General features: G+C 41.3%; 1 protein-coding gene and 1 long non-coding RNA gene across 2 annotated transcripts in view; both read right to left on the reverse strand.

Annotated features, from left to right (window-relative positions):
• LOC112153075 overlaps positions 1-5,098 on the reverse strand; it is a 7,170-nt gene extending 2,072 nt beyond the window's left edge. Inside the window, exons 1-2 of the long non-coding RNA XR_002920439.2 lie at positions 3,446-5,098; positions 1,399-1,503 (exon numbers count right to left, since the gene is read on the reverse strand). This is a non-coding gene — a long non-coding RNA (uncharacterized LOC112153075). The remainder of the gene's footprint in view (positions 1-1,398; positions 1,504-3,445) is intronic.
• A 1,362-nt stretch (positions 5,099-6,460) lies between these two features.
• The window catches only part of abhd18 (abhydrolase domain containing 18), a 12,880-nt gene continuing 1,087 nt past the window's right edge, over positions 6,461-18,253 (reverse strand). The window contains exons 2-14 of the mRNA XM_024283704.1: positions 16,412-16,520; positions 15,726-15,810; positions 15,544-15,644; positions 15,163-15,238; positions 14,726-14,810; positions 12,915-12,942; positions 11,597-11,735; positions 10,881-10,970; positions 10,530-10,631; positions 8,848-9,068; positions 7,348-7,466; positions 6,736-6,898; positions 6,461-6,663 (exon numbers count right to left, since the gene is read on the reverse strand). Coding sequence (XP_024139472.1) covers positions 6,606-6,663; positions 6,736-6,898; positions 7,348-7,466; positions 8,848-9,068; positions 10,530-10,631; positions 10,881-10,970; positions 11,597-11,735; positions 12,915-12,942; positions 14,726-14,810; positions 15,163-15,238; positions 15,544-15,644; positions 15,726-15,810; positions 16,412-16,503 — 1,359 coding nt within the window. The 5' untranslated portion in view covers positions 16,504-16,520 and the 3' untranslated portion in view covers positions 6,461-6,605. The remainder of the gene's footprint in view (positions 6,664-6,735; positions 6,899-7,347; positions 7,467-8,847; positions 9,069-10,529; positions 10,632-10,880; positions 10,971-11,596; positions 11,736-12,914; positions 12,943-14,725; positions 14,811-15,162; positions 15,239-15,543; positions 15,645-15,725; positions 15,811-16,411; positions 16,521-18,253) is intronic.

The raw sequence follows: 18,253 nt of genomic DNA on the forward strand, positions 1-18,253 counted from the left end.
ACTCTCTCACACACATCTCCCCTCGCTGCTTCCAGCTTTCTGCATTCATTCCCTTTTCAAGCCACAGCGGAGAGGGGAGAGCAGGGGTGGGCAGAGGAGGCCTTCAGCTCCTGTCCTGCTGCTTCACACAAACAAGTCCTTATTAAGAAGCAGGAGCTGCTCCCTGGTTTGGGTTAGGATGAAAAGCTGGAGCTCAGAGATGTCCCAGACGTGTCCCCCCACCCCGTCCGCTACCATAAAAGTATTCATGGCCCTCATCGTCTTCATGGTCGGGACCAAGTATGGGTTGTCAATGAGAGATCATGGAAGCAGATTGTCTGCATGTGTGTGTCAGTGTGTTTATAATGAGGTCCTGCTGGTTGAATTTGGGGGGGGACACCATCAAACTGGTTCCTCACTTAGAAAAACTCAAAAGTGAAGAATTGGGATTTGGGTTTGGTGCTGATCAGCAAAACAACATAAAGCTTCAAAGGTTTCAGATTAGCATCCACAAGGCTTTATACTAGAGCAGGAGTCTGCAACCTTTAACAGTAAAAGAGCCATTTGGGCTCATTTTCTACTGATCAAAACCTAGAATGAGCCACATAGTCTTACTTTAGCCTTTAAGAAATTTTAATTTGCATTCATGACCTTCTTTTTTTAACAATAAACATGAATTATGTCTATTTTTTGGCGCCACTTTTCTCCTTCACAATCTACTGGAACGATGTGGATCGTGTTAACGGCTGAAAAGTTTCAGTAAATCAAAAAACTCGAATGTTAAAGGGTTGAAGCTGAAGCTGACATAGACTGAACCGGGAACTGACCACGTCCTAGTCTGAATTTGATCTGATCTGATCAAGCTGACACAGACTAACCCAGAAACAAAGCTGGACTGGTGCACACAGATTCCTTAAGGTCAGATCTCTAAGATCCATTGGATCAGGCATGTAGCAAGCGGTCCAAATGTTTGTCATTAAATCAATAATATGAGGCCCAAAGCACTTTCTAAAAACATCTAGAAGTTACATTAATAAGTGAATAATATGTAACATTTAATGTAAACCCAGATTTAATATTAATAAAAAAATTCCAGACTTTTTCTTTATGTCATTTCTGGTTTTTAAATACGAAATTCGCAGTAATTTAGATAAAAATGCAGTCATTCAACAGTTCATTTGCCTTTAATGTTTTTGTTAAAGTTCACAAACTATCCGGCTGATTGGTTGGTCCTAACACATTTTCGCTAAATCCATCCCTCTTTGCAAAAAGTTTACCCAGATGTTTACTGCTTTTCCCAAAATCCATTGCTCTGAAGCGATGGGCCAGGCGGACGCCTTCACGTCACTCTGCATGAACTCAGAGCTCTCGGCCATCGTCTGTGTTCAGACTGTGACAGCAGTCAGACACAAACATTACCTAATATGGACTGAAGTCTGCTTCCTCTGGGCTCCAAAGGTCCTCAGGAACTCTCTCCATCGCTCTCCGTCTGGCCATCATCTTCATTCCACAGGACAGCTCGCTCTGCAGAAAAGAGGAAACACAATAAAATCATTTCTGTTAAATGAAGGAGTCAACAGTCGAGTGAGGACAAGATTGACAGAGGATGAAGAAAGAACCACACCTGCAGACAAATGTTCCTCAAAGCATTCAGGCTGAGGATTAAAGGAAAACAGGGAGAAAGACACATTTCCCATAAAAGGAAAGAGAAGCAGCTTCTCAGCTCAGGTTCCTCCTCTGTGTGAATGCTCTGGAAGAAGATCTAGAATCAACGTGATCGGCTGTAAAAACCAGGAATCAGGATAACTTCCTGCAAAAAGCTCTTAATCTTCAGAAAGTCCATAGTGCTGGTCCTCAAGGTCTAAACGCCTTCTTATTGTCCAGGTGTTTTTACTGTTGGTTCAGGTGATTTACAGCTTTGATTGTCTACATCAGGGGTCAGCAACCTTTAACAGTAAAAGAGCAGTTTGGACTCGATTTCTACTGATCCAAACCTAGAAGGAGCCGCATAGTCTTACTTTAGCCTTTAAGAAATTTAAATTTGCATTTATGACCTTCTTTTTTTAATATTAAATAAGAATTATGTCTATTTTTGGCACAAACAAAACCGAAAATATAAAAAGAACCTAGCATCTCTCAAAATCTGGATTTTTTTTCTAACTTATTTACAAAATAAAAAAAACTCTGAGCCAAAAGGGATCATCTTAGTGGAGCTCTGGATCACCTAGTAACCAATGTTGTGCAGCATAAGATAATATGTGTTTTTAACTAATAAAAGATCAAACTTTTTACCAATTTTTTTCTGTACATATAAAATCTGTTTATTCTGGAGGTAGAGTTGATCAAACAAGACGTCTTCAGGTCAACAGGATGTAAAAACCTACAAAGTTTATCATCTATGTGAACCTCAAATATCAATTTATAATTGTAACTAATCTAACTAATCTGCTGGGTTTTGTTATTTTAGTTTGGGGTTGGATCTTGGTAGTCTTAGTTTGCTGGCTTTGTTTATTTGTTTTCTTTAGATAGTTTTGGTTATGCAGCCATTATCAGGAGCTGCTGACTCTAACGGTCGACATGTCTGGGTCAGCAGTCTCCATGACTTATTTTATGTTTGTCCAAAGAGCCACCTGTGGATCTGGAGCCGCAGGTTGCAGACCTCTAGTCTAAACACACCTGATCCAGGTAGCAGCAGGTCAGAGGAGAATGTTTGGACTGCAGATCTGGAGGATCAGAGTTGAAGACCAGTTGTTTTTTAACAGCATTGTTTTCTGATCCACATCTAACATGAAATGAGCTCCATCCAGTTTTCATCTGGACTTAAATGTTTCTATGTATCCATGGATGGAGACACGGACCATCAGTGGACGCTCTCACCCTCCACGAGAAGTTTCCCACTCGAGCAGCGTCACACAGAGCCTTCTCACCATCACGAACTCTGGGTTTACAGAACCTCTGCCTCCTCATCCTCCACATCCTGTGACCTTAACCCCTCAACCCCCCACCCCCCTGCCCCTCCTTAGTGTGAGAACCCAGCTGGGAACTGCAGCTCTGGGTCTCTGGGGGGAGGTTTGCTGCAGTCGAGGGTTATGTGAAAGTCCTTCCAGCTGAGAGAGCTCCAGCACATCCCGCTCTGTCAACAAACACAGACTTCCTCTGCCTCCATGCTCTCACAGAACCATCAGCTGGTTCTCTTCACACAGCTACATCCAGAACCCCCCTGACTGCATGAACGTCATCAGGATCTGCAATTCTGCCCTGAAGACTACAGATTTTTATCCAAAACCACCGTCATTCTGCTCACCTGAGAAGTTCTGTCATTCAGTTTTTGTCAGAAAAAAAGTCCTACTCAATCGACAAACTCATCTGTGTCCTGCTGGACCAGGTATATAGAGACAGGAGGGCAAACAAGACAAGAGTGAAGGTTGTCTGAGAAGTGCTCAGATAAAAGAGTCTGCAGTCCTACCTCCACGTGTCCACCTTCAGGGTCTTCATCTGCAGCGGAGGATGAGGAGATGCTCAGTGAGGCTTCGCCCCATGCAGGACTCTGATTTATGAAGCAGACCGGCCGGGCTCTCCACTCTTACCTTGTATGGTCGCTGCAGGGTGGGTCTGGCTGCTGGGAAGCTCCCCCCACCCCCCACTTTCAGACCTGACTGATTGGCCGACGATGAAGGAGAAGAGCAGCTCCAACAGTGACGTGGAAGCATTTCAGGAGACACAGAACCAGAGCAAAGACAGGAGGAGAAGGGAAGTGGACTTAACAGGAAGGGAAGAGTTTAGGGTGGGGGGGTTAGAATGATGGGGCAAAAGGGGAGTGGAAAGATCGGAGAGAGAAATGAGGAGGCCATGGCGTCTCGGAGAAGTTTGACTGTTGGTTCATTTTTCTTCTAAATTTGGGCTTTTCTTTTCTGTTTTTTTCTTTTCTTTTTAGGGGGGTCTGAGTGAGGGCAGTGACAGCTCTGGACTGAAGAATCCACACCAATCCACAGCTTCCTGCTACTTCCTGACATGAAGGAGGACAGCGACCTTGACTCGGAGCTCTCCACATCATTTAATCAAATTCAGTTTGTTTGTTAAGATCCGGTTCCCATGCTACACAAATGGAACACAAAAGCTAAAAGCTTCATTCAGTATGATCCAACTCAGTCCAGTAATCCAGATTACATGGATTACAACACATTTATGGTGCTATTTTTCCCTTCCTTTCACTTCACAGTTCTTGTGACTCAGTAATGGTGACACTTCAACACATTGGTAGGCAAAGCAGGAAACAAACCTTCCAATCATAGGTTGACCGCTCTACCACTGCACCACGACTGCTGCAGATTCATGTATTTGTATATTATTGGTCAGTATGAATGATGGTCCTGTAACAGGCTGGTGGATGGATGGATGGATGGATGATGGATGGAGGGATGACCAACATATCGTACTGAGCAGACAGAAGGCATTGAGAGAAAAATCTGTATTCATTCTTGTTTACATGTTTGTTTGTTCACATATTTAATTTACACTTGATTATCTTGAAGAAACACAAGGGATCTTTAAAAATGTTGATAATCAGGAGAACAAAAAATTGAAAAAGAGAGTAATTGCGGGGTAGAATTGGGCTGGCTACTAGCTCTTTTTTCAAAGGGGATGGGAAATGGGGGCGGGGTTGCTCCATGCCAATGGTCCTGCCCACAATTTAGGGGTGAATTTCTGATGAATTCCTGTGGCTCTGCAGAAACTATGTCCTAGAAAACTACTTTTTTTTAAATTTGGGCTAAAAACTTTTAATGGAAACATTTTTACAATAGATCAAAAAATGATTGGAGTGACAAAATTGACAAAATAATAATAATATAATAATAGGGTTCAGGTTCTAGTACACATTGTGACATGTGAACACGTGACTGGGGGCGCTGCTGGGAATTAAAACACCAACTGGGAGACAGCTGCCCTCCAACACTGCACTTCTGCCCCCACCACACCATGGGACCCCCCAGCATCCTCTGTCTCCTGCAGCTTTCTGTTCAGGGGCGCTCATCAGCTCGGACATCTGGATGTGAGGAATGTTTGATGATGGAACCGTCTCATGTGCAAGATCTGACCTCATAGAACAGGAGTGTCAAACTCAACCGCAAAAGGGGCAAAAAGCCAAAACACACCTTAGGTCGTGGGCCGAACAGGATAAACATTTATTAAACACTCTAAAACGAAATGTTTAGTGTTAAAACTGTAACTTTTTAACATAATTATGAACTAGATATATAGTATTACCTGTGATAATGCTAGTGTGAATGCTGTAAGATGGATTTTTTAGCTAAAGATGCTGAAACTGATAGCTAAAAACACTTAAGCTGATAGCTGAAAACGCTGAAGTTGATAGCTAAAAACACTTAAGCTGATAGCTGAAAACGCTTAAGTTGATAGCTCAAATTGATGAAGATGATAGCTGAAATGCTGAAGATGATAGGCAGCTAAAATATTAGCTAAACTCCAAAATAACCTAAAAAGCTGAAAAAAGCCTACATTTCCAAAAACAGCTAGCATGGAGCTGACACAATATTTAAACTTCAAAGCAGCCTAAAAAACAAACAAAAAAAAAAAGCCTAAATTAGCCAAAACAGCTAGCATGTAGCTGAGATATTAGCTAAACTCCAAAATGGACACAAAAAAACAAAAGAAGCCTAAATTAGCCAAAACTGAAACAATGGCTGAAATTTTAGCTAATCTCCAAAATAGCCTAAAATGTTTTTAAAGCAGCCTAAATTGGCTAAAACAGCTAGCTTGTAGCTGAAATATTAGCTTAACTCCAAAACAGCCTAAAAAATCTTAGTAAATGCCAAAATAGTCCAAAAAGCTAGCAGAATGACAATTAAAAATTTAAATCTTGACTTTTAAACATAATTATGAATAATGAAAAGGCAGGAATATTATTCCTGTATAAATCAACTTTGACACACGTGCCATAGAAAGTTCCTGGATGAAGCCCTGCTGCCCAGTAGGAGTTTGTGTGTGTGGAGGGTTGTGTGGTTCCATCACTGACCACCTCAGCCCTGAGCCATGTCCTCCACCCTCTCTTCTCCACCTAAGTGGAGTTGGTTCAGTCGTCCTGCTGCCTGTCAGGAACTTATGAGGAGAAGCAGAGGTGTGAGGGGGGTCAGGCTTTAGAGACAGAGCAGGCCGACAGGAACGTTAGTCTGTTTACGGAAAGTAGCCCTCCTGCTTCCGCCGGCTTTCCGTCTTCGTGGAGCTCCGAGACGAGCTGCAGATCCAGGAGATCTCAGACGGATCTGACTGTCTCTGATGACCTCATTCGTCACACCTGAGTGGACGGCCGAGGCCCTCAGGAAGAAAACGGGCTTCACAGTCAACTCCTCCACTGTCTCCACTGGGGGGCACTGCTCCCCGTCTTCTCATTCAGAAGAAACCTGCAACCATCTCCACAGCTTCACACTCATCTGACCCCGAAAGACACAGCGACATGACGGAGTAGTGATCAGTCTGTGGGTTTATTAGAGTACAAATAGTTAAAAACTTTATCAGATCATCAGTCTTCAGTCATTCTCCTCATCAGTCTATAACGCTGCTCTGAAATCCCTCCTGTGAGAACTCATGGAAATCTTAAGGATCCAGGACTACTGCAGACTGGGATACTTCAGGCAGAACCTGTCGAAAGCGTCATAGATGGCCCGCCTGGAAGAAGAACAGAAGAATCTTTGGTTTTTGTGCTGAAAGAGTGAAAGGCATGCTGCAGTTGAGGTTTACCTGAAGACATTCTGCTTAAACAGGTAAGCACTGATGTGCCCTCCGCTCAGATATCGGACTTCACAGCCCGGCCAGATCTCCTGCAGGCTGAGCACGCCGGCTCGAGGAACGTAGGCATCTTCTTTGGCTTGGACCACAATGATGAGGCTGGTGTCTACAGGGACTGCAACAACAGAGAGGACGGCTCAGGCTTCTACACACCTGACAGGTAAGGACAGAGGAAGCTCTGCTGCCACTAGAACCGTGAGATTAAATCATTTTGATCCTTAGGATTAAATGTTGTTAAAGATGGGCAGAGTAAACTCACACCTCATGCTTCATTTTTTTTCCAAAATCCTCTGTGGGATTTCAGAAATGTTTGTCCAGTGTTTGAATGTTTGTGGTACTATCCAACCGCTACTTGTTCAGGAACTCCAGTGTGCGTCTGTTAACAACAGGCACCAGTTTCTGGAACAAGACTCAATCTGCTGAGACTGGACTTAGTTTAGAAGATCTGGATAGAAGCTTTAACCGTAGGAATCTGTTTTCATTGGACCTTAGAGCCCAAGACAATCGAACTCTATGATGAAAAAGCAAAAAAATGGTGGAGTTGGGTATCAGAGTCGGACCTACCAGAAAAGTTGGCCATGTGAGTGCACTCGTCCATCACTCCCTTCATAAAACTGATGGACTCCACGTGTAGGGACGGCCGACAGAACCGGGTCGACTCCGTCTTTTCTCCTTTGAGAGAACTGTAAAGGTTTGACATGTGTTTACGCCGAGATATATCACTAGAGATGACATGCTAGCTTGTTGCTCACGCAAAGTTGGATGCCATATTGGAATGGTATAGATTTACTGCTTTGTTGCAAATGAAAAAACTGTTTTTTTCTTTTATAAATTGGATAAAAATTAAGCATTTTATGGTCATTTCACTGTCTGCTAAACCATGTCTCATTGTTTTTATACCATTCCAAAATGGCGTCGCTCTTTATAAATCTTGGACGATAGTAAAAAGCCTCTCTAGTGATATTAACCTCTATGTGTGTTCATCACATGAAAAATTTAAGTCCGTTTGTTTTGAGTACTGTAGTCCATCTGGGTAAAAGCAGAACCCCAAACCGGGTCATATACAGAACTATGACCCAGTTTTCTCCAGTCACTAAAGGTTAATTTTAATAAATTAAAGGTGAATTGAAAGAAGAAGAAGGTGTAATGGTGATAAAAATGCTAAACTTCAAAATAGCCTAAAAAAACTAGTTTAAAGAAAGCCTAAATTAGCCAAAACAGTTTGCATTTAGAGGAAAAATTAGCTAAAATTCAAAATAGCCTAAAAAACAGTTTTTAAAACTTTAAAACTGTACATTTTTAACATAATTATGAACAATAAAACAGCAGGAATATTATCCTAGAATAAATCAACTTAAACCTTAAAAAACTTTCAATATTTTACTCTCCAAAAAATATATTCTGTCAAAATTATACAAGTTAGAAATGAGAACAAGATAACATCGGGTCATTAATAACAATAAAATAAAATGATCTGGAGCCTTGACTTTGGCACGTGTGTCATAGACAGAGAAATTTGTTGACGGCTTCCACACTTATGATGTAAAGATAGAAGGAAAACTCTGAAGAACTAAGGAATTAAGAAAATGTTACAAAGACAGAGTAGAAAAGGTGGATGTTGTGCAGCAGGAAGTAGCAAAGATTAGTCTTGAGGGAGTGAAGAAGAAGAGGATTGAGAGTGGAAAGGTCCTTATCTCATACTTGAGAAGGAAAAGTTTAGGACAGGTGATAATACAGTTTCTGACTGGACTGATTAACAGGATCTTGGGAAGTGAGAAGATGACTGAAGACTGGAGGAGAAGAAGGGAGACGTACAGAGTTGTAGAAACCACAAAGGTCAATAAATGTGAGGTCAGACATGAACATTTGAGAGAAAAAAAATTATTTAGTTAACAGAAACAGAACCAACAATGCAACATTTGTATGAGGAAATCTGGAGAAACAGAGAAGAACATTAGAGTGTTGTATGGCAGCTGGCAGACAGCGGTGAGATGTGGTGTAGGTGTGACAGAGGAGTTGAAGGTGAAGGTGGTACTGCACCTAGAGATCAGCTTTGAACCCTACCTTGATGGCAGGTCAGAGCTGGTTCCTCTGCAGCCCACAGCTGACACAATATGTCCTCCTCTGTCTGCTGCCTGGTGCCTATTATGAGCCCCACTGACTCCAGTAGTCCTGCCAGCAATAAAGGTCTGGTCGGACATCATACTAAAGCCTTTAGGGAGGTTCACAAGGTCCAAGGTACCTGATCTTCTCCAAAGTTCAGGCCCCATTTTGAAGGAATCAGCCTGGAAGTCACACACACAAACAATGTGAACTCACCAGAGAACACAACACCTCAAAAGACCTCTGGAAAGACATCTGAGAGGACACCTGCAAACATGGCTTAAATTATCCCCAAAGTACACTACTATAACACAATATAACACCTGCAAAAGCACCTGAAAACATACCTGAAACACACCTGAAAACATAGCTGAAACACACCTGAAAACATAGCTGAAATCATAAAACACTGTTGAAAACAATTCCTGAAACACATATGAGATTACAAATAAAAACACCAGCAAACGTCATTTGGAAAACACCTAAGAACACATCTGAAAATATAACTTATAGTATAGATAAGTCATACCCAACATAAAAACACAACACTAAACACAAGCAAACTTGAGAACAGACTTTGAGCCAAAACTAGGAACACAACTGAAAAGACACAAAGCACATCTGAGAACAGACATTAGACTATGCGTACAATCGCAAGTGAGAAGACATTTGAAGAAAAACTCTCAAAATACACCCAAGAAATACACCTGCAAACCAATGCAGACACACCAAAAAAATTAATCTAAGAACACGCCTGAAAACATACTCGAAAACCCCTAAGAATATACCTAAAAACACATCTGATAACTCCGGAGAATTCACCTGAAAACACCTGAGAACACACATGACACCATATCAGAAAATCTATAACAGACCTGAGAAAACCCCAGAAAACCTCAACAAACACATCTGGAAACACAACTGATGACACCAAACAAAACAAAACCCCTGAGAACCCACATAAAACAATACCTGAAAATCTATACCGCACCTGTCGGGTTCCTGGTTGCCCTCTCCATGCCCCTGGTTTCCTGCTCACCTGCATCCTATCACCTCATCAGCCTGGAGCCTTCATCTACCCACCATGACCTTCAGTCCCCGTCAGTCCGTCTGCTTCATGTGGTAGAGTATACTGACTCCTACTACGCCTTAGGCCACAGTCTATGTGTAGCTTTCGTTGCTCCTCAAGCTCATCATCTGTTTGTTGCATCTCCAGAAGTCACCACCATCCACCGCTCCACGCAAACCCACCCGGACTCCAGAGTGCCACCATCCACCATACCGCATTAAACTTTTTCAAACTCATCTCTGTCACCCGCCTACTTTTGGGTCCAGGACACTCACAAACCTAACAGCACCTGAGAAGACCCCTGAAAACATCTAAGAACACACATGAAAACACACCTGAAAACCTCTCAGAACATCCATGACAAAACCTAAGAACACACCTGAAAACCTCAACAAACATTCCTGAGAACACACCAGAGAAAATATCTCAAAACATACCTTAGAGAAGACATGAAACACCTGATCTGAAATGACTCCCGTAAAACAGATCTGAGAACCTAATAGTAACAGCCGGTGCCTTGAATCAGGTCAGATTATCATGAAAACGTGCATATCCATTTCAGGAATAGACGCACCCCGCAGTACTCCAGCAGCTGTATGATCTCCTTCTCGTACACAGAATTCACTGCGTATTGCTTCTCCAGCTGAGACCAGTTCACCGCTTTACTCAGCACTCCCTGCACACAGACACACAAGGTCACAAATGTTAACAAATTAAAAACAGAAAGAACTTTGGTTCCTTTGTGAAACTACAATTTTTTTTTGTTTGGCATGCAATCTTTACTGTGATTCAATTAAATGTGACCTACTGTCAGAGATGGTCTAATAGTACTGTCCAAATACTTTATTGGTTTGTTCTGTTTTTTCTGAAGTAGATATGCGCGTCTGACACAAAGATAAGGTAAACACTGAAGAAAGAGATTTACCGTAGTGAACACACTGGAGGCAGTGGACCAGGACAAACAGGGAACCAGGGGGATGGGTTTGGGCCAGTTGGTTACAGCCAGAGATGCCATCTGTTAAAAAAAAAATCAATTACAGATGCTGGTGTGTTACTTTCAGTTATGAATAGTTGACAAACATGACAGTTTGGCTGGACCAGTCCAACCCAGTGAGGATCAGTTTGGAGATCTGACCCCCAGGGCTCACAAGATCAATCTACACGACGTTCACAGAAGCATCATGAGACCTGCGGGAGAATCTAAATGTTCCCTAATGTCATTTCTTCAGCTTTTAATTGTGAAAAGTTTCGGATGAATTGAATTGAGCTAAACTGGAAAACAACATCACAGTCACTGTCAAAGGAATATCTTCCTCTTGTATAGATCAGTGACTAATAAAATGAGTCGAGTCTGAACCTGGTATTCACCATTTCATAAGTTTGTTACAGTTGATAACTGTGATTGAATGTGATTATTAAATGACGGCAACTTTACAAAAATAATGGGTTTTGTTTTTCCAGAGAAAGATCCAGGACACATACAAATACAAATAAGATAAGGCACTAGAACAAGAGTGAGCCAAGACTGATGGACATCTGTAAAGAGATTTGAACTAGCAGACAGCTGGTCCTTCTCATGGATATGGGCCAGCATTGGGACACCACTTCTAACACCCCAATGAATCTCCCCTTGAAACTCACATATCCCCCCATCGAGATGCCAGTCATTCCCAGAGGCCAATATCCTTCTCTCTCCAGCCAGCGGAGGAGTGCTGTCGACTCCAGGATGAGAGCCCCGCCCATCACAAACAGGTCTGACACATTCTTCAGGCTAGATCGTCTGAAACGGCCACAGAAAGCAGCTGCTAAGTGGATTCAATGAGCACCCAGAATCCCCCACCCTCTGAAGGATAAACACTCAGCTCAATCAAAATCAAGCATGATGGCTGAAAAAAACGAAGCACACAAATCTAACTTTTCAGTGACTGTTAGATTATGAGATCCTGCAGTTCAACTTGGAATATTATGGAAGCGTTGTGACTCATAATTCTAAATAAAAGTCAATACTGGACATGCTTTTTCATTTTCACAATGGAACAGCATCACTTGTCTCTTAAATAAAATGAAATGAAAAAGAAATCCTCTGAATGTTTTTTTCTTTTTCAACACCGTTCATTCTGTGACATAATTAAAATGATAAAGAAAATGTCATTTAACATTTCATTCTCAAAAAATTTCTGCTTTGAACTAGTTTTTCCTCCTCTTCCTTTCTTCATTTTTTTCTCTATACAAGTCACTGAGAATGTCATGTTGTTTGTCGATAGTGCAAACCAAAGCAGAAAAGGAGTGAGCCCTGACGTCATAATGGTGCGCCCCTTGGAACAGCTACTTTTTGCAGAGCAAGATGTGAAAATGAAAAAGCAATCTTCATTGGCTTTGTCACTTTAATTCTGTAACAGAATGAGCGTACTGATGAAGAAAACGGAAATGGCGTTCGGAGAATGGATTTTTCATTTTATTTAAGAGACTAGTAATGGAGTTACATTGTGAAGATGAAAAAGCATTCCTGTTTATGCATTTTAATTTTCAAATTTGATATTTCTAATAGAATTTTGGTACAAATTTACTAGAAAACGTTTTTAAAATGGAATATTAAATGGCATTTCTTTATCATTTTAATTGAGCTACAGAATGAGCTGTGTTGACGAAGACAAAGAAAAAGCCGTTCAGATAATTGCTTTTTCATTTTACTTAAGAGACAAGTAATGCAGTTACATTGTGAAAATAAAAAAGCATTTCCAGAATTGACTTTTGTTTTGAACTATGAGTCACAACGCTTCCATGAATTATAGTTGCTGGGGGAAGGATTATTTTTGCGCAAGACACTGGCCTACGAGAGACCATGTCCCCTTGCATCTGCAGCATGCAGAGGTGCTTCTTGTCATGCACAAACCAGATGTTTCTTTTCCTTCAGCAATTGATCAAAAAGTTAATCAATGATTGCTCAGAAGTTACTTACAGCTGGTCTTTGGGTTTTCGATAGCCATGTGGTGTGTGGTCAAGGATCACTTGTCAAATAAAGGTGAAACAATGTTGGTCTGAGAGCACACCCTGTTCTAGGGACACATACTGATCTGACAAATTCTGGTTTGAGGACAGATCCTGGTCTGAGGAAGACTCTGGTCGAAGGACATACCCTGCTATGAAGACACATTCTTATCTGAAAATATGTCCAAGTTTGAGGACAGATCCTGGTCTACAGAGGATAAATCTTAGTCTGACAACACACCCTGGTCTAAGAAAACATCCTGGTCTAAGGACAGATCAAGGCCTGAAGACCCCTGAGAAATCCAGCCCTCTCTTATCATTTTCTAGACCAGCACGAGTTCAGTGATGATGATTTTCTAAAGAAAGGTAGTTCAAATTAAGGAGAGACCTGAGCAAATGCAACTAAACTTCACAAAAACAAAAGAACATATCAAGAAAAGGTGAGCAAGAGTCACCTCACATGCAGCGACTAAACTGAAGGCAAAAAAAAAACCCAGCCAAGATTCAAACCAGCAACTTTCCTCAGACCGTGCACAAAAAGAACTTGCCCATTCACGTGTAGCAATACCAGAACTGACCTCTGAGGTGACCAAACGTCCTGCAAGGAGAAGCGCTGGATATCTGACCCCTCAGCTTTCTGAGGTGTTCTGGAACACAGACACCAGGAAAGACAAGATGTGACTAAGATGTTCACGTTCACTAAGAGGGCTGGCTATCCTGGTGCAACAGGGAACCACTCACTTGGGGTCACCAACACCTGATGGGCTGTTGTCCCTCTTGAGCTACGTACACATCGAGCATGTGTGGCGTGCTCAATAACACGCTGAACATGGGTTTTTGGAAGCAATTGTAGCATATGGTGTTCATACGGGTCTGTCTACTACCTTAAACCAGTGCATGTTCTCACAGTTGGAGGAGATGGTGGGAAATGTTAAAGTGCCGCAAATCTTGCTGTACGCTTTTTCTGTCACAGCTCTATTGTGATAAATAAAAGACTTGGTTTCATATACCTTGGCCGGGCACAAACCACAATTATTCATTTCTCCTCTGTTATCAATTTTCAAACAGTTGGCACTTTCGTGTTTTGAAAAGGACCTGCTCAAACATGTCTACCAAAGCTGAGTCCCTGATTGGTCAAAGTTCAACTAGTTTAACTTTGAGTGCTGAGTCAGCCCAAAAACCGACTCATAACTTGTGTAACGACGCGTGAGAGCAAGAATTTTGAACGTACAAGCATGAAGTGCGCATATGCACGTGTGTACGTAGACTTTTCCTTGGAAGCGGACATTTGAACGCACTTTTCCAACCCTAGTGTGAGCGTATCATCAGAGGTGCAGTCAAAGACTAAAGACTGAGTTTATCCGTAGGTCAACACCAAAATCACTGCCTCATCTTTTCATTCTTTCTTCCTCCCAATTACATTCTGTCAGAGCTTATGTGAATTACGGCCCTAGCTCCGTCACAGGACATTAATCAAAGAACACCTTCTCTCAGGTGTATGATCAACATTCAGGTAAATCATTCACAAGAGATAAGCACACTAGTGATCGACAAACAGGTAAAATACATACAAGTAAACCACCTAAAGGTAAGTCTCTCACAAATCAGTGAGAGCCACACACAGGTGAATCTCATACACGAGAGCAACAAGTGGGTAAGTCACAAATACTTGAGCCACACAGGTGATCCACACAGAGGTGAGTCACGTACACATGAGACAGACAAGAGCTGTGAGTAAGTAAACACAGCAGCAGAACAAAAGCAGCAGACAGAAAAGGATATAATATGGATTTTCCAGAAGAAGTGACGCCATCCCTGCCTCTTTGATCATGGGCCGGGCCATCAGAGTCCGCCGTCGCCAGAAGAACTGAACACAAAGCAGACAGAAAAATATTCATCATTCTACTGAGAATCTGGATCATCTTGTCCTCATGTCCACACAAGTTATGCACAAGCTTGTCTAGAGGGAATACACTAAATTCATGGTTGTCAAGGGAGCATGTAAAGCTCACAGTCATGCTGCGTTTATGATCTTTATATAAGGTCATGCTGTATTTATGATCTTTCTACGAGGTCATGCTGTATTTTTTCTTTAGGACAATTCTGCATTTAGGGTCTTTTGATTCCATGATGGGCTCACGGTTATCTCAAGAAAGATTTTGTGATCACGTTTATCTCGTTGAACAAATAAGCTCATTAAAGACAAGTCAGAGCCTCACATGATCTCCAGTTCCAGCCAGCTGGATGCAAACAGGTCGGTTCTTTTTCCACACCTTAGGAACGATGAACTGGAACCTGGAAGAACACAAATACTGTGTATAATGTGATATGTTTAAAAACCTGGGTTCAAAACAGCATTTTTCTTATTTGGTTCCAGTTTTCTACATTTAGTTCCAGTGTTAAAAATTACAGATTTTTTTCTTTCTGATGTTTCTATTAGACCTTTGAGGAAATCCTCAAAAAGTTTTCCAAATATTCTCCACCATCTGTGGAGGAAAACAGAACCAACTGAGGCAAGCAAAGCCGAATTATTGAACTTTCTGAAATCTCAATCAGAGCTTCTAATCCCTGGAGAATTTGTACTAGATCAGATTCAGTACCGGGCTTTAACGGCCTCTGGGGGCAGGATTCCTGGCACCAAGTGCTCCAGCGGAGAGATGAAGAAACCATCGTGGATGTGACAGTCAGCCTGTTCTTCAGTCTGGAACCAAGGAACATCAGAACTTGAGGAATGTCCAAATGAGCGAAAAAAAAAAAAACACTTTAAGAGAAGGGATGAGACCTTGTCAATGTAAACTGGATAATCTTCCGAAACCAGAGCCTTACACTTCTCCCGGTCTCCAACGATCTTCCGAAACTCAAAGATTCTGCAGAACAAAAAACACACGAGATGGACTTTGGCAGAGGCGTGGATATATCTGGGTATACGAGAAAATGTTTAAATCTTTATTTAAAGCCCAGCTAAAACATAGAGTTGAGCTTGACATTCATTCATAGTTTGCTTTATTTTAATATTATTTTATCTTACTTAAGATGCTTTCATTGTTTGCTTTTCTTACACAATTGTTTATATGTTGATGATATGATATAGATGCCTGGGATTAGCTAAAAGCTGTTTATCAAAACTAGACTTGTTAAGCAAAAGTTTGAACATTAACGCTGATATCCATAAGAACATTGCGTGTTAAGACAACCAGATTTTAGACAGAAAATCTGGTTACGGGGGAAGAAGTTCATTTAGAATCTGATCCGAGCGATGTTGAAGGCCACAGAGAATCTGAAACTGGTTATTTGAAGCCACTCAAACTACAATTGACTTCACTGATGAAAATGGAACAGAAAAGCAGAGCAGATGCAAATTGCTAACCTACCTGAAAAACAGAACCAAAACAAAAAAAGAACAGAAGCAGCTTCATCCCTTTCATAGAAGGAGGATGTATGTGCTATGTGGAGTTGATTTCGCGTTACCTCTTCAGATCTTCTGGCTTTCCCCATCCCCCAATGAAGAGTTTTGTAAGGAGGAGTCTTCGGTAAAAGACATCCAGCCGGCTCACCCCCATGGACCACAGCTTGGCATCTGTGCAGAAATGAATAAAGGGCTTCACTGACTAGACTAATCCTGACCTTCAGGACATGAGATTTAGGGTTTGAGCTTCACAGTTTCACCTTCCAAACCTGAACTTCAGGACCTGGCTTTTTCAGCTAGCTTTCAGGGTCTAAGTCCCATGGTCTGATTTCCACCGTCTGTTCTTTAAAGTCCCACTCCGATCATCTTTTGATTTACTGTCAGTGTTCTCAGTTTAATTATGATTTGGCTTTTTCTTGGCCAGAACCTAAAAACCTGTTGTTTTTTTTAAGGAAATAGTTTCTGAGAGCAGCAGGAGTTCATCAGAAATTCCCTTCTGAGTTGTGTTGGCAGGAAGTAAGCCCTTCTTCATTTCCCATCATCCCTTTACACCACAGGTGTCGAACTCCAGGCCTCAAGGGCCGGGGTCCTACATGTTTTCCAACCAACCTGCCTTTGAAGCTCCTTATTGGCCAAACACACCTGATCCAGGTAATCAGCAGCAGATGAGGCAGGATTTCTGGAAAACCAGTAGGATGTCGGACATCGAGGACTTGAGTTTCACACCCCTGCTTTACACTATCTTCCACGGGCTTACAACCTTAACCTAACATTAGCAGTGCAACAAAAACAATATCAGAGCCATCCACCCGTACAGTTTTAATCCAGATTCCAGCTCAGATGAGGAAAAGATGTACATGGATCTGTTTGTCTGTAAGTGGATGCATCAGAATGGAGCGGAGCAGTTTGCTTATAACCTGCTAATTGTAATTTGTACAGACAAACTGTTTCAAACTGCATTTTTTGTCTGATCCTGATTAACGACAGCTTTTAATAAAGATTTACTTGAAAAAACACTTTCAATCTTAATGTTCTTTATGAATGTCCCCCATCAGAAAGAAAACAAAATGGTACAACATGTTAAAGCACCAAAAACACAAGTTGAGGGGGTTAAAACGTGACCTTTGGAGTCTGACCCTCATAGTCTGACCTTTGGGTTTAATGGTAATCAACCTTCAGAAATTACCTTTGATCAGGGGTGTCAAACTCAATCGCACAAGGGGCCAAAATCCAGGGAGGGCGAACAGGATAGACATTTATTGAACACTCTAAAACTACATTTTTAATGCTTTAAAACTGTAACTTTTTAACATAATTATGAACTGGATATATAGCATTACATACGATAATGCTAGTGTTGAAACTCTAAGCTGAATGTGGCCGCTGAAGATGCTAGTGCTGATAGCTGAAGATGCTGAAATTGATAGCTAAAAACGCTGAAGCTGATAGCTAAAAATGTTAAATGCCAAATTAGTCTAAAAAAGCTACAAAAATCTAGGTTAGCCAAAACAGTTAGAATATAGCAGAAAAACTTTAAAACTGTAACATAATTATGAACTAGATATATAGCGTTAACTGGGCTAATCCTAGTAGTGCTGTAAGCTGAAGATGCTGAAATTGGTAACTAAAACACTGAAGCTGATAGCTGAAAACCCTTAAGTTGATAGCAGAAATCACAGAAGGTAATAGTTGAAAACGCTGATGCTGATATTAGCCTAAAAAACTTAAAGAAAAAAAACTCACGTTAGCCAAAACAGCTAGCATGTAACTGGAAAAAATAGCTAAACTTCAAAATAGCCTAAAAAACTGAAAAAGCTTAAATTAGCCAAAACAGCTAGTGTGTAAATATTAGTGATAGGGTTGTAGAACTTGATAAATGTATGTACAACCCTAATCAATTATCC

Source organism: Oryzias melastigma, linkage group LG10, assembly GCF_002922805.2.
Source record: "Oryzias melastigma strain HK-1 linkage group LG10, ASM292280v2, whole genome shotgun sequence".
Lineage (NCBI taxonomy): Eukaryota > Metazoa > Chordata > Actinopteri > Beloniformes > Adrianichthyidae > Oryzias > Oryzias melastigma.